General features: G+C 34.7%; 1 protein-coding gene across 1 annotated transcript; it reads left to right on the top strand.

Annotated features, from left to right (window-relative positions):
- Positions 1–676: 676 nt before the first annotated feature.
- Positions 677–2,624, top strand: LOC149235975 (uncharacterized). The gene is made up of 5 exons (XM_089368734.1): positions 677–810; positions 920–1,060; positions 1,425–1,463; positions 2,014–2,179; positions 2,325–2,624. The coding sequence occupies exons 1-3, from the start codon at positions 677–679 to the stop codon at positions 1,456–1,458; spliced, it is 309 nt and encodes a 102-aa protein (XP_089224860.1). The 3' UTR covers positions 1,459–1,463; positions 2,014–2,179; positions 2,325–2,624.
- The last annotated feature ends 9,693 nt before the right edge of the window (positions 2,625–12,317 follow it).

Genomic DNA, 12,317 nt, shown 5'->3' with positions numbered 1-12,317 from the left:
AGCTGTCTGAAAGCTTGTGAGAGATCACCAGTTTCGTGAAGAAGCAATCTGCAAGCCTCTTGTGTTGAGTGTTCTGTAAAGAGTCTACCTTGTTTGAGCCGAATGCTGCAACCAGATCTGCAAGTGGATTTGTGCATTTAGACGCGCCTCCAACCTGAATCGTGTGTTGAAGTAAAGAATTTTGATCCAACGTGGAGGTGATTCGATTTGCCAGAGTGCTTTCCATTTATTTTTTAAAGGCTTGACTTTGTTTTTAAAAGAAGAACGAGTGTACGTGGAGTTAAAAAGTTTCCACCTTTGAAGTATTTAAAACAAAGCAACACAAAGTGAGTTTGTTTTTAGTCCCTGCCATCTGGCATCCGGCAGGGACTATAGTAATCGATATGACCCCTAGTTAGCATTACTTCACCCCTGCCATCTCTGTTATACGCTGGTTATTACAAAGTTTTCAAACGCTGGATTAACGCGGTGTGCCGGATAACCAAAGTTTTGTTTCTAACTTAACTTTTGCCATCTTATTTGGCCTCTTCCCGAGGCGGAAGAGGCCCGACCATAGCTTAAATTCGTTTTACACGCCTGCTGCATTCCGGGTAACCGTCAACGGGTTGTTTTAATGTTAACATTAATTCGTGATCTCATAGATATATGAAAAATAAAACAAGTGCCATGGTTATGCATGGCATACAGGTGGCAAACTAATATTGAAACTGTTCTGTTCATATTGAAACTGTTCTGTTCATCTTCGTCCGTGTTAGGAACGCTGCTGCTCCGAAGATGCCGCATTGTAAGTGGACTCCAAGTCTTTGCCTGGTAAGGACTCAGGGTCTCTTCGTCAATTTTGTACGTGGAAATTTATTATTTTTTTCAATGAATTCCATACATTGAGATCTCTGTATATTGTTGATTTTTTGCTGTGCAGGTTTATTTTCTTCATATTTTCAGTTTCGAGCTGTGAAGAAATTTTGTTCTGTGGATTCGCCATGACAAGTACTGCGAGGCTTAACCAGAAATTGATTGAAGATTTGCGCCTACAGAGGCGTCTAATTTCTCTTAGCCGCAGGTTTAGTACTCTTTCCAAAGCACACTGCAGAAACAGAAAAGCATGTATAAGGAAATTCAGTTAAATACAACAACACGTATCTGTATATGAATTTTCTGCACATTCTTTTTGTCGTAATAGCTGTCGATTCTCGTTGATTATTTAATATTCACTATAAAACATATTGACAGAAAAAATTCAAAGCAATAGAAAATCATAACGCAGTAGATTAATTCATTTTATTGTGTACGAGGTCATATTCATGATTCCAGGTGAGCGTTTTTGAGCTAGTAACGTTTCTATTCAGTCATTCTGTTCTTTTGGAAAGGTCTTGGCTAAACTCTTTTCACCGATTTCTAATCTATTTTCTTAACTCCAATGCCAGGTTTGTCATTAGCGCCCAGGATCTCAGCGAATGATTTAGGTAATGATGCCCCTACATGTTATGGTTCAAGTTGTTTTGTTTCCTTTCATCGAATGACTGCGGCAATATTATTATTGCTACAATTCACATAGTTCTGGGTTTCTGGTAGGTACAAAACATGGGGTTCAAAATAATTCTCTACATTCTTGCTTGTGACTCCTGCATCTGATCTACAGGGTTCTGAAGCCTATTTTTAATTGGATGATTTTCTCCAAGGCTCTTATCGGCTCTCAGCAACTTTATTGGAATGAAATCACAAGCTACAGTCAAGTTACTGTGCTTATTATCTTGTTTTTATTAATTGAAAACATCTATGTTTTCTTTTTAATTCCAGAACTTGCATACTTGGAATTTCCTTTGGAACGATGTCTGACTCACAGTTCAGTTTAGGAACTAGGTTTTACTATGCATAATATTTTTGACCTTAATTAACACAGAAGATTTGTTCTTCTACACTTGTCACTTATTGTTCTCTTATAACACTTTAATTATCATTTTCATAGTTCGCATTATGGTTCGTATTCCTAATTGCATGTGTTTATTCTGACAGGAAATGCATTGCCAGGAAATGCATTGCAGCTAATTCTGGTGTTTACTTAGAAAACAAACAGAGCGAGAAACAAAAAACAAAGTGAATTTGTGAATTCATTGCACATTCATATCCAAGATAAACTCTACAGCATCCCAACCAGAAAGCAATTTTATTAATTGAACAGGTATGCAGTTACCAGTTTACTGACCTGCAGATAATATGACAGCAAATGCGCATCTATACTGTTGTTTGCTTCTCTGTCACTTATCTATCTCCCTCTTAAGGTTGAAGAAATCACTAAGGTTTCGCTGATATCGCTGTTTGGACAGGGGTAGAGAATCCAGTGCAGTTCGCGGTAGGCGGTCAGAGTAAATCACCTCAGCTTGAGCAGTTTTTTGTGCCTCGCTCCATCCGTTATCGCAGAGCAATTGAACGTGTCGAGGAGCGAGGGGATATGTGTCATTTTGTCACCGCTCCTCTTCTTTACGTGTCTGTTTCCTGTAAAAAGAACAGGGCAAATGCTTATAACATACCTGCTCAACTGATTCGAGTGAATGAAAACATTGAACGCAAAATCGAACCGCGTGTTGTAATTCGCTTTATGTCTTTTCAATGAAGGTTTTTGTAAATCAAGGCATTTGTAAATTTTGATGGTTCTACGTCTTCCTTTTCTTCTTCTCGCTCGTAATCTCTGCGGGAGCCCTTACTGACCACGTGCGCAGAAGTCAAGAAAACCTCAATCTTACACAATACACTGTAGTCGATGCAATTTCAATTAGCTTGAACGATTAAATCTTTTCAAGCATTCGGTTAGTCCACAATGATTATTTTAAAGCTGCATTTCAAAGATAATGCAATTAATTATTGTGACTAATACCACATAAAATCAAAAGATACGCGATTCGTTTTGTCTTTTGTTCCGGTATAAAGTCATATGCCAGGTTGAAATTAGGTCGACCATATATTGTAATGATCGGAAAGGGATTTGCTATTATTTGTGTAACAGCTAAACAAGAAAGGACCCGTCATAGCTTACGGAAATGTTAAATGCAGTTATGATTTAAGCTCGTAGAATCGGACAACTCTTATATGCAAATCTTGTGATTTTATATTCCACAGTTTACAAAGTTGGCATTGAGATTATGTTTGAGATTATGTTTTAATACGGACATGGCCTTCGGTGGTTTATCCCCCAGACCTTGACGAGTTGGCTCTTGTACTCGGGGACACGCGACATAAGAATGGTCCAGGAGGCTGCAAGCACCTGCCAACTGGTTCCCACTACTTGTGACAACTGTCTTGCTTTGTGCTAGTTGATCTTGATGAGGTGATCCGATGGCGGAGGAGGTTTACGGCTTTCTGTCTGGTACCGAGCTTAACGTTTCGCCTACGCTGCACAAGGATAGTTCGAGGGACTTCTGATGTTGAAAGGAACACTATGTTCCAAGGGCCACTTCCGGAACGTAAACCCTCATCAGCATAATCCCAAATTTTGTAAAGATTTGCCTCTTATTTCTAAAAGGCTTTAGATTTTTAAATTGTTTCTTTCTTTTCCTTATTGAAGATTGTTCACTGTCACATAGGTGGGCTACTCAAAGAGGAAACCCTCCCCACTCATGTAAAAGCTCCTCCTTTGGCAGCGTTCTTTAGCATATACTGTAGAATCGCTTCTGGCGTTTGTAACATGTACTCACATATCATTTCTCAGATAGTTTTTTCATAAAGTTTATAATTTCAACTTGCTTTAGCAAAGAGATATTTTCTGAATGCGTTTCATTGGGCTCCAAGCTCGTCTTAGTCATCTCTTCTAATGACATGGCAAGGGAGCTTATGAAGACTACGCACAACCAAAACTTTGTATCAGAAGCTCTACAGCTAGGCCAAAGCCTGTTAAAGCAATTATAAAGAGTCCTGTTCCTCTATGTCATGTACATTGTTGCTGGGCAACTCTTTAATGCAGTGGCACTAACTTGGGCTCCAAGCTCGTCTTAGTCATCTCTTCTCATCTCTTCTCATGAATCTAACTTCTAAGTATGTTGCCACTGATGCTACTGAAGCTCTCTTTTTGGCTATTACGCATTGAAACCACTCCTGTGTCTTTACCTTATTGCTCTGTCTATTACTGCTTGCACAACCAAAACTTTGTATCAGAAGCTCTACAGCTAGGCCAAAGCCTGTTAAAGCAATTATAAAGAGTGCCAAAGCCTGTTAAAGCAATTATAAAGAGTCCCGTTCCTCTATGTCATGTACATTGTTGCTGGGCAACTCTTTAATGCAGTGGCACTTACATGTACATTGTTGCTGGGCAACTCTTTAATGCAGTGGCACTAACTTGTAAAAGTAACTTGGCAGGGACTTGCTGCGATGCAGCTTCCCTTGTTTTAATTTATCGATATATAAGGTTTTTAAAATATTTTCTTTTATTTTACCTGGTGAGAAAAATTTAAAAATGGGGTGTTTGTTTTTAATGCGAAGATTATCTAAGGAGCCATAAGGTTTTCAAGTATTTTTTTTTAATTTAAAGTGGTAAATTTTGTTTAAATAAAAAAAAGTGTCTGTGGAAATTTTTAGTAGTGAAAATGAGTTAGTAAATATTTTTATGGTGCATGTGTGGTGAATGTTTTTTTGGATTTGGTGAATTTGGGTGCATTTGACTTTAGATATAGTGGATTTGGTTGCATTTTTTTTATTGTTGAAAGTTTTTTTTTTCATCATATCAAATTTTTTAGTTGATATTTATTTGAATGAATTCACCAAACTTGATGGAGGAAATTATGTGAATTGGAAATTCAAGTTGCTGACTATTTTAGAAGGCTACAATTTGTGGTCCATTGTGAGTGGGTGTGAGCCCAAACCCATTGTTGCAGCGTCTATTCCATATTAGGAGAAACGAGAGACGAAAGCAAAGGTGTTGTCGCATATGTCTGTAAATGAACATTAGAGATTGCAAGACATCAAAGGAAATATGGGATACGTTGAAGGGTTTGTATGAAACAACAAATACAAACCAGATCTTGTTTTTGAAGATCAAGCTTTTATCTCTAAAACTGGAATCAAATGAAAATACAAGCAATTTCATATCTCATGTCAAATATTTAAGTGATAAGTTAGGATATATTCGTGAAAAGGCACGTCTAGTATTGACTTAGTCACCATCACATTAAATAGCTTAGTGCAAGATTATCGAACTTTTGTTTCAAGTCTTTCAGCTAGAGAGAAGCCCCCTACATTTGATGAATTGATAGGAATTCTTCTACAAGAGGAGGAGAGGATGAAGAGCTTTAATTTGGTCCCTATTAGTTCATATTTGGTGTTGGAATCCAAGGGTAAACATCCATACAAAGGCAAGCCATGCGACAAGAACAAATGAGGCAAATTTCAAGTAAAACAAAAAGGTATGACACAATCTAAATTTCCAACCCATGATAAGAGAAATAATGATTGTTATTATTGTGGAAAACCTAGGCATCATTTTAAAGATTGCTATAAAAGGAAATATAATGAGTCTAGGCAAAGAAACAAAAGGCATAACGAAATTTTTGTGGATAAAGACACCTCAATCAGTGACGGATTTAAAAATATTAAATTGTTTGTTTTATGATGATGCATTGTCTGTGGAAAATGATGATGTGAATGCTTGATTCATTGATTTTGGTGCATCGCTCCATATGTCTTATAATAAGGATTGGTTTGATGAATATTATGAAAACATTGATAGAACATATGTTTATCTAGGAGATAATAGATCACCTAAAATTCAAGGTTATAGAGTAGCAGGTGTGAATTATTCTATGGACAAGAGACACATATCCATAATGTAATGTATGTTCTTGGTATCAAAAAGAATTTAAATTATATTTCTACTATTTCTGACCAAGATTTGAAGGCGGAATTTATTAAATCACAATGTGTAGTGAAAGACATTCAAGGTCACTACAAGGTTATTCCCACATGTACCAGAGTTGGAGGCTTGTATAAGTTAGATGTGACTAGGAAAAGTCATCAAGCATTGGCATCTACAATAATATCAACAATAGAGTTATGGCATCAAAGGTATGGACATCTAAATCACAATGATTTAAAGCTACTTCAAAAGAACAGAATAGTTGAAGGTCTTCCTGTTTTGAAGAATGATCATATTGAATGTGAAGCATGTGTACTTGACAAGTAACATAGGGAGGAATTTCCTATATATAAAGAAAAAAGGCATATGGAAATACTTGAATTAATTCATACTGATGTATGTGGAGCTATGCAAACTAGATCTATTGGTGGAGCATGGTATTTCCTTATTTTTGTGGATGATAGATCTAGGCATACATGGGTCTATTTCATAAGAAAGAAGAGTGATGTTTTTGAGTATTTTAAAGACTTTAAGAGTATGGTGGCAAAAAAATTGGAAATTCCATCAAAATTCTGAGATCTGATCAAGGCGGAGAATATAAATGAAGAGAACTTAATCAATATTGTAAAAGAAATGGGATTCTATAGCAATTTACAGTGCCACACACACCTCAGCAAAATGGAGTTGTTGAAAGGAAAAATAGAACACTTGTTGAATGTGCACGTAGTATGCTTCAAGGTAAAAATATTTCTAATGGTTTTTGGGTTGAAGCCACTAATATTGTTTTTTATTTGAAAAATAGGAGTCCAACCAAAAGTTTAGAGTTTAAAACACCTTTTAAAGCATTTTATGGGTTCAAACCAAAAGTGAGTTATCTTAGAGTTTTTGGTTGTAAGGAATTTGCTCATATTCCAAAAGATGAAAGAAGAAAACTTGATGCAAAGTCAACTAAGTGCACATTTATTGGTTATTGTTATGATGAGAAAGCATACATGTTGTTTGATCCTAGTACTCATAGATTGCTTGCAAGTAGGGATGTGATGTTTCATGAGAATGAAAATGAAGGTGATAAAAAGAATAATACTGGTGTATGGCATGATGTTGATGATTATGTCAAATTAGATACAAGTGTTGAACAGGAACATGAACAAGCATAGGAACAGGTACAGGTTCAAGAGCAAGGAGCATCAAACAATCATGACACTCCAAGAAGAGGAGAGGAGACTCCGCAAAGGAGAAAGAAAGATGAAAGTAGTAAAACTCGAAGAAGTTCATCACATCAAAGTCAGGTACCTGTAAGATATTATGCATTAATGTCTCTTGTTATAAATGTTGTAGAAACTTCAAGCTATGAGGAAGCTAAACAATATGAAAAATGGAGAGATGCAATGAACGAAGAATATAACTCTATAATGAAGAATGACACATGGGAATTAATAGAATTGCCTAAAAACAAAGTTCCCATAGGATGCATATGGTTGTATGAATCCAAGCTTAATGTTGATGGAAGTATTGATAAGCATAAAACTAGATTGGTTGCAAAAGGATATTCACAAAAGTAGGGAATTGATTATGAAGATACTTTTGCACCTGTAGCTAAGTTGAACATAATTTGAATCATGATTGCATTAGCTACAAAATATAATTCGAAAATGCGTCAATTAGATGTCAAATATACATTTTTTAATGGTGAGTTAAAAGAATAAGTTTATTTGGTTTAGCCTAAAGGGTTTGTAAAACAGTGACAAGAGCATCTGGTTTGAATGTTAAAGAAAGCTTTCTATGGTTTGAAACAAGCACCAAGATCTTGGTATGTGAAAATTGATTCTTTCTTTTATAAGAAATGTTTCATGAGAAGCAAAAATGATCCTAACTTGTACATCAAGGAAGATGAAGGTGGGAATCTTGCTTTGATACCTATATATGTTGATGATATTATCATAACAGGAAATGCATGAAAGTTGATAGAAGAAATTAAAATTTAGTTGTCACATGTATTTGAGATGAAGGATCTTGGTGAATTGTATTGTTGTTTAGGTCTTGAAGTTTGGAGGGAATCTGGTAAGACACTAATCACACAAAGAAAATATACAAGGGAAACCCTTAAAAGGTTCAATATGATTGAATGCAAGGAAATATCTACTCCTTTAGAACAAAATTTCAAATTTGGCAGTGATGATGGAATCAAAGAGGTGAATGGAATCTTGTATCATCAACTGGTGGGAAGTCTGAACTATCTCAGCATACTTAATCATTTCATGGCTAAGCCTTGTGAAAGCCACTAGAAAGCAGCAAACAAAGTCCTTCGATATTTGAAACGAACATTTAATTTTGGTATTATATATACTAATGAATTTGATGTTGAGTTGGTAGGCTATTCTGATTCTAACTGGGCTAGAAATCTAGATGAAAGGAAATCTACTACTGGATATGTGTTCAATATTCGTTCAGGGTCAATATCATGGAGCAGTAAGAAACAACCAATTGTTTCCTTGTCATCCATTGAATTTGAGTATAAAGTATTTTGCAGTGTTACTCGTGAAGCAATATGGGGTAGAAGGATACCTGATGATGTTGGAGAAACACAAAAAGTGCCTAAAGTAATCAGATGTGACAACCAAAACAATATAAAATGGGCGAACAATCATGTATATCATGCAATGACAAAACACATTGACACACAACATCATTTTGTAAGAGAAAAATTGAAATCAAAAGAAATTGACTTATCATATTGTAATACAAGTGAAAATGTGGCTGACATATTCACCAAGCCTCTTGGAAAGGCTAAATTTGAAATGTGTGGAAGTATGTTGTGTGTTGTAGAAAATCCAAATTATGTTGTAAGCCTAACTGAGACTTAGACGAGCAACCAAGGTCGTGATTAAGGGGAGGTCTCAGGATTTAATCACAACGGCCCATGACGGCTCCGCTCACTATTCAGAAAGTGTCACTCAATGTTCAATAGTCAATGTAGTTGACTAGAGTCAGCTGGCGATAAATCTCATTTGGCGTAGTTATTGTTCAATCTGTGGCTGAAGATGTGTATAAATTGCAATGTTTACTAATGTCAAAATGTGCAAGTTGTGAGTGTTGACTATGTTCTCTGATATGTCACATGTAAAAATCATAATCATTTTTTTTTATCTAATGTGAGATCTTATAAAAGAAAATTATAATCACAATACAACATTATCTAATGTGACTTTCTGAATGTGTTAAGAGGTGTATTTTATAGTATATGTGATTTCATTCTTATGTACTCTCAAGTTGATACATAAATAAAAATCAAATATAATTTAAATAAAAAGTCTCAACTTTAATAAAAGTACACATATATAATTTTAATTAAAAATACTATAAAAATTAATAATTTTATTTCCCGAGTTCATTATGGAAGTCGTTTTGTAATGTTATATACATATTTTGACTAGATCAAATTACACAAATAATAATAATAATAATAATATTTTAACTCCACTAATACATAAAATTAAAATAATTAATTAAATTAACCTATATCCTCTAGGCTCAAAGTTAAGATGGATATAGGATGGAAATAATACACCAAGTATGAAGGACATGTTAAAAAAGTATTGTAGTTTAGCTTCTTCAGTCATTTATAAAATATTCTCATGTCTATACTTAACATAATTTTATATCAAATTTATAAAAATAAGGTAGGTAAAAGTTGTCAAGTCTAGTAGCACAACTGGTTGAGAACTGGTTGAGGATGGACCTTGTTTGCAAGACTACCAAGGATCAAACCTCACTAGGTAGTTGTGCTATGTGCTAGGGGAAAGATACATGCTAAAAAAGCTAATCAGCTTAAGGATATTAATAATATATTTAAATGTGAATTATCTAAGATTTAGCTTTTACTATGTCAAAGGTTCAAATTTCATAAAAAAATGTTAAAGATGAAAATCATTTTTCAAAACTAAAATATTCAAAATAAAGAAATTTCTACCAATATTCGAGAAGATCACATGTCTTTTTACTCAAATCCCAGTGCTGAAAAAATCAAGAATTTATTTAGATGTAAGAAAATACTGAAATTTGCATTCATGTCCGCAAATAAAAGCAAGACAAAGGAAATACCATGAAATTGATACCTTTCATGTGCTCAATTGAGGAAAGGAACATTATGCTTTTATGAAACCTAGATCACTGTCTCGACTAATTTGTGTTTGTTTATGGTCCTTTTTCTTCTTAACCACAAATGAATTATTCAGGCGTACCGTTTATTATGCAGATAATTGGTTTACAAAAATATTACTGATTTATCTGGTGTTTAAAATGTAGTAAAATGGAAAAGAAAAACATGTTGTAATATGATTTTTTAGGCAGGACCTCAAATTTGAAATCCACACCCCCACCCTAACGTATAGACACTTGTCATCTCCAAGTCGGGATGGCGGTTATTGTTTCGATAATTTAGCAGAATATCGTCATAGTTAGATGATATGATACGACGGATAGAATTTTTATATATGAGATGCATACGTAAAAGGGTGTCTGTAACAAACCTAGAGCTATCGATGAGCAACTACTTCAGCTATATCTTTTGGTTGGGAGATGTGACAATTAGCGCGACAGTTTTGGCATAGATATCCTTTTATTTAATAGAAACCATACAAAACATTAAAGTTTCACATGCCATTTCTCTCTGGCGATGAAGGTTTGCCAAATTGCCATTGTTGTAGTGAAGAGTACGCGCAACTGGTACAGAGAGGAAAGGTTTTACATGTGAGGACGCTGCAAAGACTGCATTTCGTAAACTGTAAATGTAAACAAGATACTGCGCTGGCCATTCGCTACAGCAAACAAAGAATATTAGGACGTGAAGAAAAACAAGGACTCCCTTACAAAATCATATCACAGATTATGAAAACCAGAGCTAAATTCAGACTCAGAATAAATGCTGGAAAGGGAAGGAACAACAAAATACACAGAAACAGAATTGACAGCGCAATGCAAGCGAGCAGGAGGATGCCTGTAGCGATCGCTGAATCTTCTCCCCTCACCGTGTTCTTCAATGATGTCTTCTTGTTGCGCTTGATCATGTTTTCCACGTGCTGCTTTAATTTAGGGTGCTGCAGCTTCTCCTCCTTCCTCGATACCATCGTGACACTCTGTATTTCGTATAAGAACTCAAGGATTCAGCGACAACGACCAAACAAAACTCTACAGATAATCATTTCAAATGATCTACACATATATAGATATGTACATTTCTAGGCCGATATCTTCCGATTAGGGTTTGACTGTGGGTTATGTGCCGAACTTCTGTAGTGCCAAAAATTTGAAGGTAAAATCTGAGCTGAATGTAGACTATGAGATTCATTTCCCGGGGAGCATGGGCAATACTCGTGTTCAGCGAGAATATAATCCATGTGCCTGTTTCAGTGTAGCTAAGCATGTGATCGGTTGTCCCTTTCACGTCGTACTGACACTTCGGGATTTTCCCCATAGAGTCCATGATCGTGTGATTTTTTTGATCTGGGCAATCTTGGTCACAGCTGATAAAACTAACGCCGATACAATGAATCCAAAGGAACCATCAATCATGAAATATTACGAACAGAGGCATAATTATTCACAAAACATGGCTTTTATCACAGTAACATTGCTTAACAAATGATTAAGCACATATAAATCTTTTATCCTTATTATGACAATCCACATGCCAAAGACGTGCTTGGGCCAATGCTGTTGGTAGAGTAAGATGGCTCGTTTGGGACAGGCCACATGCCAATGATGCGTATGGGCCAAGTCTCCGGAAGATGATAGAATAAGATCATATACTTTGACTTCTATGTGTGTTTCATAATATTGAAGTTGCGGTCAAACATTCATGACAACCAGAAATATCTTCACTTAGATATTATTTTCGCCCGAAGTATAAAATAAAGTGGGTGAGTAGTTGGGTTGGATAGAAATTATAAATAAAAAATTAATATTTTTATTTTATTTTATTTATTTTAATTTTCCCTTTTACTTTTATTTTAATAATATTAAATAGTTTGTAATTTTAATATTTTATTAATATTTTTTATTTTATAAATATTTATTATTTTTATTATTTTATTTTCATTATAATATTTAGTTTTAAATATTCATATTATAAAAATAAATTAAAATTTAATTAATATTATAATTAACACAATTATATTAATAAATAAATATGATTGATATAAACAAATAAATTGAAAAAATATTTATTAAATTTGATTTTTTTTCATTAAAAAATATTACATGCATAAATAACGAGATTTTAGAGATACAATATCTACATCTCTCCTATATTAGATTAAATGCTCCAGCGATAGAACTCCACAAACCGTAACATATTTGGCTTGAATTTTTTCCATTCATTGCATACCTAAACAACCAGATTTTACAGATACAATAGTTACATCTCCCCCTGATTAGATTAAATACTCCAGCAAATCTTTTTGACTATACATCGACCTGA

This window comes from Pinus tabuliformis, chromosome 8 (genome assembly GCF_031772625.1).
Source record: "Pinus tabuliformis cultivar Carrire ecotype Pingquan chromosome 8, CPIR1, whole genome shotgun sequence".
NCBI classification, from domain to species: domain Eukaryota; kingdom Viridiplantae; phylum Streptophyta; class Pinopsida; order Pinales; family Pinaceae; genus Pinus; species Pinus tabuliformis.
Note: the sequence above shows the minus strand (reverse complement) of the source record. Positions and strands in the feature narration are given on the sequence as shown.